The sequence below is a fragment of the Pinus tabuliformis genome, chromosome 4_2 (assembly GCF_031772625.1).
Source record: "Pinus tabuliformis cultivar Carrire ecotype Pingquan chromosome 4_2, CPIR1, whole genome shotgun sequence".
NCBI lineage: Eukaryota > Viridiplantae > Streptophyta > Pinopsida > Pinales > Pinaceae > Pinus > Pinus tabuliformis.
The window spans coordinates 557,109,708-557,131,473 of NC_142304.1; the positions used below are offsets into that span (position 1 = coordinate 557,109,708).

Consider the following 21,766-nt stretch of genomic DNA (forward strand, 5'->3'; position numbering starts at 1 on the left):
TTGGAAGACAACAAAAAGAATTGGGATTCTAAGCTCAAGTATGCACTATGGGCTGACAGAGTAACCACCAAGAAATCCACAGGGAATTCTCCATTCAAGCTGGTATATGGCACTAAGGCTGTATTCCAAATTCAGTTAACCCTCCCTGTGGCAAAGTTCTTGCAAGAAGAGCAGAGTGAAGAAGAAGACATGGCAAAAAGGGTCACTAATTTAGCAGAGGTACATCAAATCAGAGAATAGCTGGTGGAGAAGTCTACAGCACATCAAAAGAGAATCAAAGAAGCTTTTGACAGGAGGGAAAAAATAGATAATTTTCAGGTTGGAGACTTGGTCCTAAAGTGGGATGTACTGAAATAGAAGAAAGGCAACCATGGGAAGTTGATGCTTTTTGGGCAGGGCCTTTTATCATTTCTCAAATCCAAGGAAACAATACTTTCATGCTGCGAAGTATGGAAGGAGAGACAGTTTTCGATGGCCCAGTTAATGGCCGATTTTTGAAAATTTATGTTGTTTAAGGTCTTCAGGCCTTAAAGTTGTAAAGATGTTGTTTTATTAGTTTTAGTGTAGGTTCAATTAGACTCCATGCCTAATGGAACACTAGGAAATTTTTGCTCATCTCGTTTTGACAGGAAAGGCATTGGTCTGCAAGTTCTTGAGACCTCGCAGGGAGGATCTCATCCCCAGAAGGATCCAATGTTAGCTCTGCTATATAACATCGATGTTCTAAAGGTTGGAGGCAAACTTCATCCTTGGTCATGCTAAAATGAGGTCCATATTGATCGTTCTCGCCTTCTCCTTTATCTCTCTCACCCTCCCCTTATCTCCATTTCCCGTGCACCTTTGTTAAAAGCCATAAAAACTCCTTTTCTTAAATCCTGGGCGTTAAAGCACAAAACCCTCTAAAACTATTCCCGCCGAACTCCGCGCCTCCATAAACACACCACTGTAACCATAGCTGTTGATCTCCGCCACCCCAATCCAACGGTCCCCCGTCACATCTGACGAAAAACCCGCGCAATCAAATTTCCATCATCCGATCATCTCCGCTGCAATCGGACGGTAGTCGCTCTTCCCAGCACCTTCGAACCGCCAGGACGATAACACGCGATGAAAAGTGGTTTTGTACTTTCCCCGCCGCCACGTGTCACACTCTGAGTGGTATCACATGCCCTTGTACCTTTACCGCCCGATCCCCAACGCCGGTGCGAGCAATACCACTTACCGCCCGTCCTCCGTCCCCGCCCGTTAACTCCCGCGTGTCTCTTCGGTCCGATAGTCGTTGGATCTATCCACCCGAGATCCAACGGCCCACGTTCATTCCGCCCCACTTTTCCCCATAGTCCCCGCCAAGCCATATCCGTTGTCCATCCACTCAATCCAACGGTTGATCCTCATCCTTCATCCAACCCGTCTATTCACCATGCAATCCACTCCGTGCACTCGAAGGACGAAGGTGACTAGTCTACTCGTACCAGGTGCATTTCCTCCTCAACAATCGCATTCAACAGACAGTATGGTCGAGGAGGAAAAGGATAGAGCACGAACAACTAAATGCATTTAACAGTTATGGGACTTCATCCCATATGATAGTCCAGCCACCCGAGAGGACAGCAGAGCACCCGAGGAGATCAAAATTCACTCATAGAGACAAGTAAACACACTCAGAAACTCCATCAGGCAACTAAATGCGGTTGGTGGTCAGTTATGACCCCTCCATACTTAGAATGGCCGAGTGCCTTTGTAATGAAACTCTATATATACCCAGAAACAAGATGTAATCAGGGTTGATGGTTGTTGTTTTGATGTGAGGTTCAACTTCTGGAGACTGTAACTATTTTGGCACTTGCAGCGTCTCGTCTTCATTTTCAGCTAATACAAGCTTCTTTTGATGTTAATTGCTCACTTTCATTTCTTTTTATGTTCCAAGTTGTGCTTGAGACGCTGCATTTCTGAACTCTTGATGTTTAGCATTAGAGAAGCTGTCATCCTATCTCTGTGTTGAAGTCTTGTATGTATCAGTGAATGAGCTATTCAGGTTTCTTTTCACCTAGTGCCAGAGAGCTGTCATCATGTCTATGCATAGGGAATTAGATTTGCAGATTTCTTTACTGGTTGCAACCGGTCATCACATGCTCTTGTGCATCTGCTGGTGTGGTCAATATTCTCCATATTTACCCAATCCTTAAACTGTGAGTAATTGGTGGTCTAAAGCCTTATAGTCTGGGGGTGTTCACGCATGTCTGGAGTTAAGCTAAGTAGAAGTGGTTATCTAGATTGAACAAGCATCATCTCTTCTATTCATCCATTTGCAACAATAAGTTTAATTTGTAATGTTCCCGAGCATCTCCGAGCTACAACCTAAGAGAGTTTCTTGGGGTGATAACAGACCCTACTCTGGCTAGTAGGTACAAAAGGAGCTCTAAAGACCTCGGGGAGAATTTGTTTGGGTCGGAGCTAGTCAAGCTCTGTAGTGCTCAGGATCTTATAATTTTCAACGGTCTAAAGAAGTGGCCCAACTCTAGCCAGATGACCTGCATCCATGGGCTTGGTAGCAGCGTGGTAGACTATGTTATTTCTGATCTCCCTTTATACAACGAAATAATAAATTTTGACATCTTAAACAACCACAAGCCTGAATTTGATCATAGGCCTTTACTTATAACTCTCAATTTTGTCATACATAGAGATCCCATAGAAAATAATCCTTATAGCCGAAAGAACTTAATATTTGATAGAAATAAAAACGATCTCTTTCTAAATGAATTAAAAACTAATTTGCTTCCTTTATCTAGTATAGACAACATAGAAGACCTATATCATAATTTTACTACAACCCTCTCATATTCTATTAACAAGTTCTCAATTGAAGTTTCAAATAATAAAAGAAATAGCAAAACCAACCCATGGTATGACAAAGATTGTAAAAGTGCGAGGAGAGCAATTAAGGATGTTGTTGATGAATCTCTTAAAATGTGCAAGATAAAATTATACAAAGCCCTAACTAAAAGGAAAAAGAGGCAGTGCATTCGTAAAAGACAAGAGAATCTCTTACACCTCTCTAAGGTAGCTCCTAAGAAATTTTGGAGGCAGATTCTGAATAGGAAAACTAATGATAATAATAAAATTGCTTTACACGATTGGAATTCCTATCTTAAAAAACTCTATGAATCTCCAAATGTCATGGATAACTTTGAAACCCTGCTCACAATGAAAGAAGTTTTCTCATTAGAAGACATTGATTTTGGGGTTAATCGCCTGGAAAATGGGAAAGCTAAGGACATTGAAGGTTACCAGGCAGAAAACTTAAAAATAAGAGGTCCTGTCCTCATCCCCCACATCCATAAGCTTTTCAATCAAGCAGTCAAGCAAGGGTTCCCTAAACCTTGGACTGAGAGCTTCATTATCCATATTTTTAAAAGTGGGGATACAAATAACCCCTCTAATTATCAGACAATTATGATCAACCCTCTCTTAGCCAAGTTATATGGTATTATTTTGGAAAAGAAGTTGAGCTTATGGCTTGAAAGTGAAGGTAAGCGGGCTAAAGGCCAAGCAGGTTTTAGAAGGCACCACTCAACAACAGACCACCTCGTTATGCTTAGGATCATTGTGGAGGAATGTCATAATGATAAATCCAACCTCTTTTGTTGCTTTGTGGACTTTAGAAAGGCTTTCGATATGGTTCCTAGAAACAACCTTTGGAATAGATTAGAAGAGCTAAAGGTTCCTTTCGAGTTGAGAGCTGCCACTATAAGGTTATATGAGAATGTAATTGCCAAGCTAAAAAGCAATGAGGGGTGGTCGAAAGATACTAAATGTAATATCAGAGTTAAACAATGTTTCCCCCTCTCCCCTACCCTATTTGGCATTTACATTGACAAGCTTGAAGGTTATTTAGAGGAAGCAAGACGTGCTGGCACGATCTTAGCTGGGATAGTCATCATCCTTCTTCTCTATGCTGGCGATATTGTTCTTCTCGCAAGGTGCCCATCTGATCTTGATAAGCAACTTAGGCTTCTTAAGGATTTTTGCTCTACCACGGGTATGACTGTTAACATTGACAAAGCAAAAGTTATGATTATCAAATCCAAGAAGGACACTTACGCTAATTTTATGTATGATAATAATAACTTGGAGGAAGTGTATTCTTACAAATACCTAGGAACTGATATTCATCACAAGCTCAACTGGAACTATAGCATTGAGAAAAAGATTAATGGAGGGTGGAAAGCTTACTTTGGTCTTGAAAATAATTGTAAAATGGCAAACCTCGTAATGTGGAATAAAAAGAAGTTCCTCTTTGAAACTTTAGTCTCTCCTGTTATCTTATATGGATGTGAGGTCTGGGGTTGCAGCATCTATGGAGAATCCTGGAGAAAGATTGAGCAAATCCAGAAGCGTTTTATAACGTATAACCTGAAAATTAAAAGCAATACACTTCCTATTCTCCTTATAGAAGTAGGTCTTTCCCCTATCGAGAGCCTAGCTATGACTAGGCTTCTAGTGTACAAGCACAAACTCAATAACATAGGAGATCATAGACTTCCTAGGCTAGCTTTAACTTCCAACCAAAACCACCTAAGGCTCAAGCGGGGGTGGTATAAAGACACGAGGGCTTGGTTAAACCATTGGGAGATCAATGAGAATGATGCATTGCAAAACATTAATAACATTAAAAATATTGTTACTTCTAAGTCCAAAGAAAAAATGTGGTGTGAGAAAGATTTAGCAGCTAAAAGAAAATTAAGTTATTATAAGATGGTTATCAACCCCACCCTAGAAGATCAAAAGTATCTCTCTGTTTTAACTAGCTCAAAGAAGAAAATTAATATAGCAAAGATTAGAATGAACTCTCATGAGCTCCATAGTGAAACAGGTCGTTGGGCAGTCCCTAAAACTACATGGATGTAATGATCTGCCATCACTGTGAGAATAGGAATATCGAGGATGAAAACCACTTCCTCTTAGAGTGCCCCGCGTACAATCACATTAGATCTCAGTTTCATAATCTCTATTGCAATACTGACCTTCGTAGCCTTTTACGATGTCAAAATTATAGTGAGCTCGAGAGGTTTTTCTCCAAGCTTTTTGAGCATAGGAATAATATCTTAAATCAAACTAAATAATTTGTTTCTTTATAAATAATTTGTTTCTTTAGGTCCGATAGACCAAAGTTTGGTCTTAGTGAACGTTAACCACCATCATCATCGAAACGTCGACATGATGAATATAATACTGTGGATAATCCAGATCATACTACAACAAAAAACAACCACAAAAGCTTAAAGTCTAACAATAATATATATATTTATAATTTATAATTTAAAATATATAATAAATACCAATTAATAAATATAATTTTTAAAAATTTATACGTTAAAAATAAAAAATTTTAAATTTCCTAATCAAAAGTCGTATCAATGGTATGAAATTAGTTAAATTTTCCCTTAAAAAATTGCCATCTATTATAAAGCTACTTACCGAACATAACAATCATATCAATTATGTCATTATTTGAATTATCTTTATTAATAAATGTGGAAACTTTTCACTATAATTAAGGACGAAATCGAATTTCATGCCCTGAACGGGCCCAAGCGTGGATTCATATGTAAACCGAGCTGCAGTATAGTGGCCCGAGTAAACGGCACAAATATTATCCACTGCCCCCGTTGCTTCACTTTATTCAAACAAAGCAAATCATTCATTCTGCGAATTGGAGGAGCAACGGGAAATATATTTAAATTCCCGATAATTTCTGAAACTACAAAAGCAGCAGTAACGGAAGTTTATTCACGTCACCAAACGGACGGCCGGCGGGAGAAAGGACGACCCCACCACAAGGACGGGACAGTCACAGTGAAGTCAAATTGCCGGTGTTGTATGATTGGTACTTATATGGTATCGTTTTTTCGGGATTTCTTTTAAATGGGCCATTTTTAATTTGTTAAAATTATATATTTTCATTGTTAAAATCCAAAATTTTAATCATTTGAATTGATTTTTTCTCGGGCCCAAAAAAGCTATATTTCATTTATATCAGTAATATAAACAATAACATAATATCAGTTCATTTGAATTGAAGTAGATATTTGATTTTAAACAGTAATGTCGGTGTAAATGAGTAAAATTGTAATTTTCATTTGTATTGATTTTCAGATTTAAGTATTTAGATTGTATAATTATATAAATTAAATAGTCAAATGTGGATAGTCATCAAAATATTTATGTGTCATTTGCAATGTTGAAAATATTTATGTGTTATTTGTAATTTTGAGAATTTATAAGATAAAGATAGGAATAGAAGTAGGAAATAGAAAAATGGTTTGGCAACCTTTCATTTCATTTATTAATTCATATATAATTAAGAATATTCTTAGATTATTAAACCTAGACCATCTATAATTTTTATTTTTAAATAGTGGAAATTTTGGAAATCTTATTCTAAAATAGATCATGTCTATCAACATAAATGTTAAAAAGCAATAAATAAAAGAATAAAATAAATATTGTTTTTTTAAATACATTAAATATTTTGTGGTAGAATATATAACATCTTCATTAAATTTTAAAATTCAATGATTTTAATAATTTTTTCTTTTTTGAATTTATGTCGGTATTACCTCAAAAAGTCAAAACCTTAATATACAAGTGTCCATGATTTTGTCGAGTTCAATGTAGGTAGTCTCAATTTGCCACAAGGGAAACTTGATATATTGACTGCCTATGGTGGAGGGGGTCACAACAAGATAAAAATAAAACAAGTCTATCATCTACAAAACTACAAATAGAAATGCCAATGTACTACATGACATAAAATCAGGAGTTTGAGGAAATCATAGGAGTCAAATCCTTGGAATTGGAACTTGGAGGAGTTAAAAGCTTTCCCTCACACAGGAGGTGGCATTCCAAGTAGGCTATCCTAGCATCCAAACTCTCCAAGCACGAACGTTGGTACTGCTAGGCACCTTTGATGTCATTTAGGGTAGAGAAAATGTCATACTCCTCTTGTTTCTCCATCAGAACTCTGCCCATGAGGGTTTTCAACTGCCAATGGAGGTAATTGGGTTAAGGTATTGTTTTCGTCTTCCCCTATTGTGACCAAGGTCAAGAACCCAATGGACTACCTCCACAAGGATGCCAGAATAAGAGAAAGCTCGATGATATTCAACAAAAGGGACTCTAGATGACATATCTCAACACAGATATCGAGAGGGACAATAGATTGGTAGATGGTTGCAGCCTCCTATGCTTGTGTCTAGGCACAGGTCTATGTTGAGGTCCAAGTCCACCCCACCCCCCTCAGCAGTTGCACATGCACTACCTAGGCATGGTCCTCGAGAGAAAATAAGGCCAAATGTAGGGGTCAAAAATCAACACAATGAGGGAAGAGAAGCAGAGACAAGGATTGCCTAGCAAAAACTAGAACTAGGAAAGGAGGGAGGTCAGTAAAGAAAGGCAAGAAGGCAAGTAAAGGTCCTCAAGCATGGTGTAACTTCAAACCATTGTCCACACACCACAGGTCATGAAGCCAGAAGGCAACAAAAATTGAACACCAACCAGAGTTGCAACCAACAAAATTAAGACTAGAGAAGATATGAATAGAGTCAAGAGTCATAAAGAGTACCCTAATGCAAATGTCCCATGATGACCTAACTTGCAAAAGATGCCAAACTAAAGATGGTGAGGTGGCTGCTACAAAAAAGAAAATCCAACTCTGAATGAAGCTACAACATCCCAAGCGAAAATTCGTTAGCACAACCAATTAAATTGCTATCCCACTCTTTCCTTGAGCAACCAACCATCCAAAAGTTGTTATCCAATTCAAAGAATGAAGTGAGTCAAACCATCATAACTCCACTCTCTGGGGATGACAAACACAATTATGGGAAAAACAAAAGGAAATCCTCTATGAAAATGAGCGAGTGGCTATGCACAAGACCCTTGACGCCATAAGACTCTAGAGTAAATTCCACTTGTGGGGGGGCAACACTAAATTACACCATGTCTATTGCATCAAGGATGTAATGTAATCAGAGTTAAAGCCCGAATGAAAGCTTGCCATTTTCATAAATTGGAAAAGGAGTGTTTACATGCATCTGCATGTGGGAGGCTAGCCATGCCACCCTTTCTTAAATGTTTTTTAAAACAATGAGGTGGCTGGCTCACTCATCATATATGTCTTGGTTAACCACCCTGATAAAAGACTTTATTATAATTTCTATGAATTTAGTTTTTTTTTTTTTTGTTTTTTTTGTTTTGTTTTTAATTATATTTTTAAAAGTACTTAAAAATAAATTAGAATAATAAACATAATTAATTTAAATAAATAAAAATATTATTAAGATTATAAATATTAATGATTAAACATTGTAAAATAAAAAATCTTTAAACCATAAATTTGTTTATTAATTTAAAAATATAACTGTGATAAAAAAATACAATTTACCTTAAAAAAAGTATTCAAGAATCCATGGGAAACTTAAATTCTATAATTTTTAGCTTTCCATGGAAAAAGTAGGAAAGTTATGCAGATATGCTAGCAGCTAGCTTAGGATAATCTATTTAGCGAGGGTTTGTCGAGAAGCTGAGAGCATTTATTGTGAGACTTCACACAAAAATAGCTGAATATATCAAGCAGATGAAGAAGCAATTGTCCCATAGACTATCTTTAACCTCATGGACTTTAAAATGATTTTCTTTCTTTTCTTTTCTATCAGTGTGCCACAAAATACTTAGCACTAGCTGCCAAAATTCTCATTATTTTGTCAACTAAATTTAATGATTAACATTAATATCTTAGTTTCTTCTCAAAATTAAATTAAAAATTCAAAAGAAATAATTAAATATTAAAATTATAAATATAAGTGATTGAAACAACATAAATTAAGGTGAAATAATAAATTAAGATAGATTTTCTCGCTCTGATAAAAATAAGTTTAGATGAAATATTTTTTTAAGTGAATTTATCAAAATTTTAATAATAAAAAATATAAATTATATAAAATTATGAAATAAAAAAATATCCGTTTCCTATTTTAGTTTTTTAAAATATTAAAATAACAAATTAGAATTAAGAAATTTATACAATTTTAGAATATTAAAGTAATTTATACATTTCGCCAATTCAGCTTCAGCTTGGAACAAACCAAAAACATAAAAGAGTTAAACTGCTAAAATAAACCTTAAATCCTATAATATTTAGACTGCTATTGTTACTGTGCCACAGAGTACTTAGAGCTGGCTGCCAAGATTATCCATTGATTGTCTCCCGGATTTAATGATTGGCCTTAATATCGTCTAGCACGGCTTTAACCGAAAGTCACGTCGATGCCGATTAAACCCCTCGTGGGGTCACATGCGTTGAAATCGCACCTTCTCCAGGACCGTTGAACTCGACGTCGCGGGTTCGATCCCCGGGGAGTCGGGACTCGGGAACTCTCTGAAAGCGAGAAGCATATCCCGTAATATATTAACGACGACGGATGTGAAATTGAATGCGAGATATTGAGGATGGACGAGGCCCTACGGCAGTCGTCGCCGCCGCCTCCGTTAGCTCGCCGTCCAGTCTGCCGTGCTGTCGAGGGGTTCGTCGTCAGGCGTCGCTGTCCGCAGCGGACCGCCAGTCCAGCTGGCAGTATCGCAGCTAACCGCGTACAAACGGGGGACTAACGGCGTGACAGGCCAGCGGCCATCTTTGTCTGCTTTCTCGCAGAGCAGTGGGGGCTCACACATCGTTGTTGTTAGTTAATCCAGTGAAAGGGTATATTGCAGAGGCTAAAATAAAAACTTTTCCTGACGCGGACTGGAACTCGAGACCGCGGTCTAGGTCAGATAATGGAATCGACGCTCACGGATCCGGCCCCAGGCCTTTGAATCTGGGGACGCTGATGGTGGTAGAGGTGGGCTTGGCTGTGTTTGAGGCGCAGGCGTTTTCACCTTTTGGAGACAGCGGGTTTTATTTGTTCTGCCTGGGCCGTTGCTCTGTTCGGTTCTCCTTTCTTTATCTCTGGCTTTTATCAGCTCTCAGGCCGTTATTATTGCGCTTTGTTCTTTTATTCTTTCCCCGTCGTCGCTTCGCTTACCGCCCGGGGCGGTTAAATGCCGTGGCGTTGCGAAATATCGCACATTTTCTGTTGTTGTAGTATCAGGGAGAGTGATATTCTTTCTCGGCTCTCTTTTCTCTCTGGCAAGCGGAGAGAAGAGGGAGAGGAGAAAATCCGGGGCATTTAAGCAGCAAAGTACGCATTTTGTAACTAACCTGCCGCAACAGTGCAGAAAACGGTTGTTTCAAAGGCCTCGGGGAAGCTTCTTCGGCGTTGTCTTTAAAAGACGAGAAGATGATCGAGCAGTTTATCAATTTTGTCATTCGGCCCCCCAGGCATGTCTCAGAACTGTAAAATTGGTTTTCTCTTGAAATTTTGTGATGTGCTTAGCAGTAATTTAAGGTATAAGAGATCTTGAAGTATATTTTTCTGGATTTTGTTATGCCCATTATATGATATTTTGGAATTTTTAAATGCGGGGAGCTAAATTGATAGCTCATACTTAATTCATAGTAAAATGCAAATTGCATTTCGACTTTAAAATGACATCTTTAAAATCTATATACACGAAATTGAAAGTTATTGCATTCGCAATGAAGCATGCAATCGTTTTTGGGGTTTTAATGGTCATTAGGTACATTATGTAATATTTAGGGAATTTTTTTATCATTAAATAAAAATTTGAAGTGACATTTACGGCCTTAATTCCTGGCGAAATTCGAAATGCAGTTCGATTTGAAAGTGATATATCTATTGAAGTTGATCTATACAAGTTTCAAAGTTCGATTTCAGATTTCTTTTTCTTTCACAAAGAAAGAGATGCATTCCGTCGATAAATTCATATCAAAGCTAATTCACGGTGAAGTTTAAAAAGACAGATTTTCTTTCATTATTTATGAGCCAATCTGAAGTGAGCAGGATTTTTCTGTTTTTCTTTTGATATAAGAACAGCGATGTGCTTTATCCAATCCAATTCATGCACCGGTTGTGTGGTCACTTTTCATGTTTGCCATTCGCATTAGGGTTTATATGTGTCAATTCTGCAAGCTTTGAATGTGTCTGGCAAAATATCACTAGTTGTTTACCATTAAACCATTTCTGTTACAGTCCAAATTGCATCGATGGTGACAGTTCTGAGTGTGCTCCCAGCTGGTTCACCTAAAGCCGGTCAAGAGAGCACCTTGGGCAGATTTGCAGGGAGGATCGCCCATAGTGTGCTTGTAAGGCATTTGGAGAATATAATTCTGATATTTATGTCACTTGGAGGGGGCAATCTGCAGGGTTAAAGCGGATTTTGGTCATATATTTAGATAAGATAAATGTATTAATGTCCACCGGATGACCACAAAAGTAGGTCAATGAGATTTAGTGGAGAAGGGTTTACATTTGATACATGGTTTTTGTGCAACTTTACCCTTTTGTGGAGCGTATGCAGCAATCGGCTGTCCTTTTTATAGGTGGACGCTTTATGTATATATTTAGTGGTCAGATCAGAATCCCATTCGAAATGAAATAATGACTGCTTGTTGGCAAATATACTTTCAATGAGGTTCTATCCATTATCTATATATATATATATATATATAGAGAGAGAGAGAGAGAGAGAGAGAGAGGTCGCTGCTATAGGCCGATACACTATTACATCAAGGGTGACTAGGCCACTAATCTGAATGCAATGGTGTTGCTACAACAATGAGCTAGTGACAAGCATTTAGTGGTGGAGGATGCCCACCCAGGTTTGAACCTGGTATATCTATCTAGATTTTGTATATGCATGCATGTATTGAGGAAAGGTTGCTATTATACATTGACACACTATTACATCAAAGGGTGGCCAGGCTGCTAATCTGAATGTAGTGGCATTGCTACAACAATGAGCTAGTGACTGGCATTTAGGGGTGGAGCATATGCACCTAGGCTTGAACCTAGGTCATTGTGGCAACAACCACTCCAAGTCGCTACTATACCACAACCCAATAAAAGATATATACCATACACAAACATTTGAGCATGGGTTGTCATGGCAACAACCACTCCAAGTCATTGCTAGACGATAACTCGATATCTCTCTCTCTCTCTCACACACACACAGAGTAATAATGAAAGGTAATTAGAATGTAGGTTTATTTGTTTGAAATTTTGACACTTCAATACACTTAAATACTTAGTGTTAGACTTGTGAAAACATTATGGGCAAAGGTCTATTAGTGCACTACACACTTTGATAAACACACATAGATTATTATCAACTCTAATATTGGTGCAAATTTAGGCTTTCATGACTATTACAAACAACACCAAATAATCCAAATGGTATTATTAGAGTTGTCATTGTAACACAACACTTATCCTATACAAATTTACACAATTTACAACATTGCTTGCTAACTAGGAAACCAGATTCGCTGGAAATCCCCTGCGTGTCCGAATCCCACGAATCGGACATGATTCGTTGGGGATTCGAATCCCAAAATGGGACACGTACGACATGTCCCGATTTTGGGATTCGAATCCCAAAAAAATGAAACTCGCGAGCTTAAAAAGGCGTTGTTCTTTCAGTGATTTACCATTTCTCTCTTTCAGTTTTGCATACATTGAGCTGTGGGCAAGGAGCTAAGGGTTTGGAGCATGATGATGAGGACATTGATGCTGATTCTGATGATGACTATGAGGATTGTTGACTCATGAGTCATGGGCTACCTATTTCCTTGAGGCTTGTATACTTGTAGTTGTTTTATATTTTCTATTTCTATTTGCCATTGCGGCATTGCCATTGCACTACCTATGTAACACATTTTGATTTGATGACTTAATGAGAAAACTACAGTTGTCAGTGTCTTTATCTTACTATCTTGTAACTGTAAGTTGTCTTTCATTTATGAATCATGATTTATCATTTTATGTGACATGTATTTGAATTTTGTATGTACTATGCATGCTAATTGCTATAATGTTACTAACTTACTATTACTAACTTACTTTGTAAACAGTAAAACTAACATCTAGATGATCTATGTTTGAAATCAATGAATTTGTATCATTAATGAGAATTTGTGTAAGAAATATCTAATATTTGATATATATATATATATATTTTTTTAATAAAATAATATATAATGAATCCTACGTGTCTTGTTCTGGGGGCTCAACGTGTCCGAATTCGACTCTCGAATCCCCGCATGCTACGAATCCCGAATCCCTGTGTCAGGTGACTTAGCTTGCTAATCTTTACAGATTTGCCATGTTAAATTTGCACCATACACTATTTGAGCTCGCTGCAATTTCAATATTAACATAATCATAAATAAATTCAAATAATTACTTGAACATGTAGGACTAATGATTCAACATTGAAGGAAATTGCAAATTTGCATTAAGAATACAATATTGCCTTCAATTGCTTTGGATCTTAGGTTGTATAGTTCAATGGCATACGACCCAATGGATGACACAAAACAAGTTAGAGCTCTAAGGCACGCACACACACACTTGGTCTCTCTCTTCTACAACACTCTGGCTCATTCATACAAGTAATTCTCTCAACATATCCATTACATAGTCATCTCTCATCGTTCTCATAAGCCTCAACCAATAGAGGTCAGTCTCTCTAAATACCAGATTAGTGATTGATTTTGATCAATTCTTTGATCATCCTCTAAGTCGACTCCTTGATTTTGGCTTTATATCTTAGTGGTCGATTATATTGGTGCCCTAAATTTTGGTGATTGAATTTGATTAGATCATTGACCAAAGTCGACTAAATCATCACTCCGAGATCCATTTGGGTGTCATATCTTGCAATTTGTTATTCACAACCTCTTTGCATCCTAAAACTGAGATAGGAAAAATTCCTCTTGATTTATGCCAAACTTATATCCCAATATAATAGTGCTACACTCCAAGGTTTGTGATTTCGAAGGCATGCAATAGGTCTTTTTCATTGCCTCTATTTCATCCTTCTTGCTATTTGTGACAATTGAATCATCAACATGCAATATGACTAGTACCAAATCTCCACTTTGGGTGGTCTTTGCAAGTTTAGTGTTGAATCATTTCACTTGTACCCATCTTCTTCAATCCACAGATACTATGCCATGCCTTGGTGCTTGCTTGAGTTCATATAGTGCTTTGTGTAATTTATAGATAATATTCTCCATTCTAGGTTGCATGAATCCAAGTAGTTGCTCATAATATCTTCTTCATCATTCCATGTGTTTAGATAAGCACTTGTGATGTGCCTTTGATGAAGTGTCTATCCAATAGAGCTAACATTGTTTGAATTGTGCTCATCTTTGACATTGCTGCAAAGGTCTCCTCACAATCAGTATCTTCTAGCTATGCATTGATGCAAGAGCATCCAGACTTTAGTCAGCAATGTGATTGTATGTTCACATGTTGTGGCTAACAAGAGATGAATTTCATTGACTTGAGTGGTCAAAATCAATTCTTAGTAGAGAGGTTTGGATCTCTCGAAAATTATATGAATTTCATTGACCTGAGTGGTCAAAATCAATTCTTAGTAGAGAGGGTTGGATCTCTCGAAAATTATCTTTACTCCAATTATTGTAATAATTAGAATATTGTATTATTTTTAGAATAGGAGATAAGTTGTTAGTATAGGTGTGTATCAGAGCTTGAGAATAGGGATTTAATGGTTGAGTTGATAAAAATAGAGATTGAGTTGTCAATGTAGTTAGGATAGGATTTGATTCATAAAAGAGGAAAGAATGTAATGACAGAGGGATTAGATGATTGAGAATAGAGTAAGTGAGAGGTGTGTGAGAGATAGGGTTGGAGAGTGAACAGAGGTCAGACAAACTGTTGTAATCGAGCCAAGAGGGCCAAGACTCTGGAAATTCTATTTTATTGAATAAATGATTAAGTGTGGTGTTGCGTGTTAATCTTGGTGCAGAAATTCATTTGTATCTGTGTTTCGACGTTCTGGACCCTAATCGAGCATTTTTCTCTGTTTATACATTTTATTGATAATCACAGTCAATTAGTATTAAGGGTTAATATTGAGCTTAAGCGCTAAATCTTTCCTTAAGCGTCTTTCTTAAAAGTATGAATTAAGCACGTGGGTAGTATTCCCAAGTGGTAAGCGGTATCTCATGCACCCTAAAAGTGGTAAACGATATTTCTAAAATTCATGCGATTAGCCTAAGTGGGTGACACGTAGCATGAGAAAACTACTTTTCTCGCGCGCTCTCGACCTGATATCGGTCGTGCAAGATTTCACGTGAGATTGCGCGATATCTGTTGGATCAAGTGGGATTGATCGACGGTGGAGATTGAGTGTAGAATTCTTGCAGAAACTCCAATAGATCTAGAATTCTAGTTAAATTAAACACGAGTAATTTGCTGATATTCAAGAGGAGAGAGAATTTGCTCCATAAAATCAATGTATTAAATTAATGAACAATAGTAATACATGAGCAACCAAACCTCTAATCCCAAAGGGAGGTGGTTATATAGAAATTGCCGAATCTAGAAAACTAGGAAAAAACTAGTAAAAAACTAGAAAAGGCTAAGAAAAGCTAAAGGGAGGCCTAAAATAGCAACAATGACTCAAGACAACCTATGCCAACTATCAGCCACGAGGAAAGCATGAGGAGGGGCGCATTTCCCAAGGAAGGCAACTTTAAAACATGCTAAAATGGTCCGGGGGACCAAATCCCTTGATTTAAGGGGGAATCTTCATGTGGGGCGCCAATCCTCAAATAACTCAAGTGGATGAGGTGTGGTTAGGTGTGAACATGCACTTAGATGTCTAAATGGTTTAGGAAAGTGGTTGGACCAATATTTCCATAATATTAAGCCTTTAAAGGCAAAAAACAAGGGAAAGTTGGTCCACCGAGCTAGTTTACCAAAAACCAAGTGTGAACATGATTTTTAGTGCATGTGGCTAAATCAAGGATACTTAGGCTAAAAAATAAATGTAGATGTTAGGATTATATTCAAACACCGAGCTAGTTGGTGAGTGAGTGACACGATATCCGTTAGATTAGGAGTGAAATCAACGGCCCAGATTGAAGCGTCTGACAAAGGGAAAAGTCAAAGAAGGACAGACAGTGATTGGTCAAGTAAGCGGGACCCTCGGGAAAAATCCACGTACAAGATCCGTCAACGCGCAGTTGATTGGTTAAAAAGTTAACCAGTAGTCTAATTCCAGACTACCACCCCATTTTCGTCAACCTCCTACATCATGCATAGCCTTGACTTTTGAGGTGTCAACTGTGCTTTATTTTCATGCACATTTCCATTAGATCTAGTGTTAAGGATCCATTTACATCCAATTTCCTTCTTGTCTACTTATAACTTAACCAAATTCCATGTTTGGTTTGTTTAGACATAATCCATTTCAATTTGAATAGGTTTGTGCCTTTCATCCTTCCCAATTGCATCTTCAAAACTTTGAGGTTCATATGCACTCAAGATTATTTGCTATAAGTGCGATGTTCACTATAAGTGATTTCTCCAAATGTGTACTTCTTGAAGCTACATCTTTGGCTACCAATTGTGCTCTATGCTCATTCACAATTCCATTAGACTGATACTGTCTTAAAAGTAATCCATTTGCATCCAAATTGTCTTCTTGTCTAAAGATAGCCGAATCAAATTATGTGTTTGGTTTCGCTAGATTGAATTCTTTTCAATTTGCATAACTTTGTGTCATTCCATCTTTCTCAAGCACTTGTTTAGAACTTTGAGGTTCATTCATGCTCAGGTTTGTTGCTGTAAGTACAAAGTTCATTGTAAGTGACTTTTTAAAATATGCACTTCCTTTTAAAATTGGTTTTCACCATGTGGGTTTTTCCAGAGTCATAGATTGACAAAAAATCAGAGTGTCAAAATTTATGTGTGTGCTTGTGTTGTTTATTTTATCAACTGAAAGTGAAAGGAAAAAGTAGTGGTAGCTTACTAGTGTTTCCTTTGAATTTTGTATTTATGTTTAAATGTGAAATGAACCTTGGGGTTGAGCATTAAACAATGATGTGGAAAACTGGAGGGGTTATAGGGACCTTAAAATTTCTACATAGAGAGCTAAGCGCTGCATTGTACTAGAAATTGTTGAAATGAAAAATTGAGCTCCATTTGACGCTGGTTTTCCCATTTGGGTTTCTAGGGTAAAATCTCTTTAATGATGTGTTTTCTTTGTTGTGTAATGGTTTCTGTTTTGTGTCATCCAATACAACAAATTGAACATTAGTGACCAAACAAATACCTCGAGCTTGTGGCTTTAATACAATGAATGGGGGTTCTAAAGATTGAAGCAGTGGGATTTTGGCTTTCCATAGTACTCAATCTAGTGAATCCGTTGGAACTAACCAACAACACGAATCTCTCATGCCTCCAATAAAATAGTGGTGAGTAGAGAGGTGATTGTAGTAAAGTTGCACTCCAAACTACAGTGAGCATAGAAGTTAAATTCAAATACTTGATTGGCATATTGGACCATAGGCTATATAGAGTTGGGATAAAATGTTTGCAAAGCCTTGATTTTTATTGCCATTGCTAGTAGTTTCGTGTGTCTGGGTTATGTTCCATTAAAATCTAATAAACCTTATAAGATGTCTCACAAGGTAGGAACTAGACTAAGATACATCAATGAGGTGGTTGCTTCTATCACCTTAGCACTCCACCTCTCCATCTTTAGTGGAATTTCACCATATGGGAGGCTTCCTAGTATATAGCACCTAAGTGGTATTCTAAGTAAATAGGTTTAAGGTGATGTAAGAGAAAGGCTTAGTCAAGATACTTCTCAATAATATTAGGGCGTAATTCTTTATGCTAAGGAACAATGTACCATAGAACAAGCCTTTGAAAGAATACTTGAGGTCTAGGGTTTTAAGATATGGTTCAATATGAAAGCATCTAGGCACACAAGTACAAGAAAAGGTTTACTTTTGAGCAATGTTGCAAACATCGACATCGGGATAAAGTTGGTGAGGGTCTGGAAAAAGAAAAAAATCGTAAAACTAGTGGAAAAAACGGCAAAACATTGGCAAAATAAAAAAATACAAATTTTTATTTTTATTTTTTTAGTATCTAAAGCATCCACAACATAAAATAAATGCCTTGACACATAAATATTAAAAGAAAACTAATTTATAAGATGTGTACTATGTCTAGTGCTCATTGTTTAAAAAACGGCTGTTTCGATACCGAAACGGCCGAGTTGATCCGAGCCGATACCCTTAGCCATGACTCGGCCTTTGAAACGGTACGTTTGGCCGAGTCAGCCATGACTCGGCCAACTCGGCCGTTTCTGTTATGACTCGGCCGAGTCACAAAAAGCCAGCCCAGAACACGTTAAACAACAATTTAATATTTTTTTAATGGATTTTTAAGGTGATTTCTGATTGGTTTGGACTCCAAGGTGTTATATGAATTTGCTAAATGTCATTTGGGGTCCATTCCCCCTCCCAAACCCTATTTAACACACTCAAATGCTCTCTACTATTGATATGCTATTCAAATTTCATGGTAATGTTAAATTCTTAAAGTAAAAGTAACATTCTCCTTAATCTTCATTTTCATCCTTTTACTTAAATTTTTAACATTACCATGAAATGACTCAGGATGTTTGAGAGTGGTTTCGGCCTCATTGGATTTCATATGGAGAAAGTAGAATTTTAGATTTCAATTAAAATCCAGTAGACTTATCAGTTTTTCAGGATTTCAGGATTGGAGGATTGCAATGTTTCCATTGAATTTTGGCATATTAGGGTATGGAACTCTTATTTAATCAAGAGCAAAAGGTGATAGAGTTGGGATAAAATGTTTGCAAAGCCTTGATTGGCATATTGATCCGAGCCGATACCCTTAGCCATGACTCGGCCTTTGGAACGGTACGTTTGGCCGAGTCAGCCATGACTCGGCCAACTCGGCCAACTCGGCCGAGTCATGGCTGACTCGGCCAACTCGGCCGTTTCTGTTATGACTCAGCCGAGTCACAAAAAGCCAGCCCAGAACACGTTAAACAACAATTTAATATTTTTTTAATGGATTTTTAAGGTGATTTCTGATTGGTTTGGACTCCAAGGTGTTATATGAATTTGCTAAATGTCATTTGGGGTCCATTCCCCCTCCCAAACCCTATTTAACACACTCAAATGCTCTCTACTATTGATATGCTATTCAAATTTCATGGTAATGTTAAATTCTTAAAGTAAAAGTAACATTCTCCTTAATCTTCATTTTCATCCTTTTACTTAAATTTTTAACATTACCATGAAATGACTCAGGATGTTTGAGAGTGGTTTCGGCCTCATTGGATTTCATATGGAGAAAGTAGAATTTTAGATTTCATTCAAAATCCAGTAGACTTATCAGTTTTTCAGGATTTCAGGATTGGAGGATTGCAATGTTTCCATTGAATTTTGTCATGTATTAGGGTATGGAACTCTTATTTAATCAAGAGCACCAATCCCTCTATGTACCTTGATGTTAGTGACATTGGTTGTCGAACTCCTCTGGGATTCGCTCCCAAACCAGGAGCTTCTGAAAATGTCGCTCCCGCTCCCATTTTCACTCCTACTCCCAAGTAACACAAAGAAGAGAAACGGTTTGGATAAAAAACGGTTAAATGATCTAGTTTATGTCCAATACAACCTCCGGCTTAGACGAAACCATTTGCTGAACAAAAGACCTGATTCAGATCCCATTGTGTTGGAAGACATTGATCCAACATGAGATTGGGTAGTGGAGAGTCGTCCAACAGAGTTTGATCTTGATGAGGATCTTGATTTAGATTTAGATATCGAGACATCAATTGAACTTGAACATGCTGTTCAGTTGAATGCAGATCCCAATCCACCATCCTCAGTCTCACAGACAGCAAGGACTCCAGTTGTAGGTGTGTTTGGAAACATGAATGAAAATCTCTAAAATTATGTTTAAAATCTTTAAAATTATGTTTTTTTATAAAAATAAATAAATATTTAATGTATTTTTTACAACGACCGAGTCATTGAAATCGAGCCGGCTGAGTCATTACCGTTTCGGAGTCGGAGTCGGAGTCGATCCTCGGCCGAGTCGGAGTCGGAGTCGGAGTCTTAAAACATTGCTAGTGCTACATCACACATAACAATGAATCTTGTCTTGAATCCTGAGTCTTGACTCAGCCTCAAAATATCAACTAAAAATATAATAAATGTATCTCGTATCATTAGTCATATACAATGAAGTGAACCACTAAGTTCATTCTAAGTTCTAACTTCTAATTAATGATTTCCTCTTCCCCTTTTGCGAGCAATGTAATGGCTTTTTCTCTAGATGAAGAAGGCCCTTTGGTTGGCATTGGACTTTGATGTCCTCTAGAAGAAGTAGGATGAGGTAGACTACGTCCTCTACTGGTGACCATAGTAGGTGGTCACCTCCTCCTCTTGTTGCTCCTCTTCCTCTACCTCCGCTACCTCTCTCTCCCTTTCAGAGGCTACCTCCTCCACTGCCTCATCCTCTAACTAATCAAGGGCCGATTCCATGACAGGCCTCTCGGCCTCAACCCCCATGTAGCAATGGTGTCAATCCCATCCATTGAGATGGCCTCCGTGTCAGGTGTGTTTTGAAGTTGCCTCACCCATAATCAAATATTGTAGTATATGTAGACCATGTTGTTAAGGTGTTGGATTCCAACTTATATGAGGGTCATAAATTATAAATTAATAATTATAAAAATAATAAATTATAATTTTTAGTCGATTCAAAAAATTAATTTATGACAGGCCTCTTGGCCTCAACCCTCCATGTGGCAGTCGTATCAATCCCATCCATTGAGATGGCCTCCACGTCATGTGTCTTTTGAAGTTGCCTCAACCAGAATCAAAGATTGCAGTATACGTAGACCATGTTGTTAAGGTGTTGGATTCCAACCTGTATGAGGGTCATAAATTATAAAAATAATAAATTATAATATTTAATCAATTCAAAAAATTTAATTTGAAATGTTTTAACCTGTTGCGCTCCTTGGTGTGTATTGTTTCAAATACTCTCCGGTTGTGCTTGCATTTGTAGGAGCTACATGTTTGGCTAAGCACTTGAATGACAAGCTTTTGGAGATTGGGTACTCTACCACCGTAGCTTGTCCACCATGCATTTACAACAAATAAGAGAAACATAAGAAAAAAATTGAAATTTGAAAGTTGAAGCAAAGTATGAAGATATAATGAAATTTGAAACAAACTAAAGCTTACCTGGCATTTTGGTCTTCCTATCCTGGACAGTGTTTTAAAAAATGGCCGAGCCAAATCGAGCCAATGCCTGGCCGGGTCGGCTCGGTGGCCGAAACGAAATCGCTGGCCGAGTTGTTATCGAGCTAGTCATTGACTTGGTTGACTCGATAACAACTTGGCCAACTCGATAATGACTCGGCTGGATTGGTAACAACTCGACCGACTCGGTAATGACTCGGTCGGCTCGGTAACAACTCCACCGACTCAACTCTTTGACAAAAGTCTTGAAGCACATTTGTTAAAAGTTGTTCCGCCTCCTACATATCAATGGTTGGGTTGTTGTTTATTGCATATTTATAGCCTTAAAGTAATCTATCACCGTGAGAAAGTTTTGAAAATTACAAGGCCGAAGTATGGTTATCCTAGTGGCATGAATTAGAAAACTGAAACAATGTATTGAGCCATACAGTGTTTTTAAAAATGCAAACGTTCTGGCAATGGACTAATAAATACATATTTACCTCTGATGGTTCTGGAGCTTGACCA

General features: G+C 37.6%; 1 protein-coding gene across 1 annotated transcript in view; it reads left to right on the forward strand.

Annotated features, from left to right (window-relative positions):
• The first annotated feature begins 9,576 nt into the window (after window positions 1–9,576).
• Window positions 9,577–21,766, forward strand: part of LOC149170475 (uncharacterized) — a 169,995-nt gene continuing 157,805 nt past the window's right edge. The window contains exon 1 of the mRNA XM_089423910.1: window positions 9,577–10,381. Coding sequence (XP_089280036.1) covers window positions 10,341–10,381 — 41 coding nt within the window. The 5' untranslated portion in view covers window positions 9,577–10,340. The remainder of the gene's footprint in view (window positions 10,382–21,766) is intronic.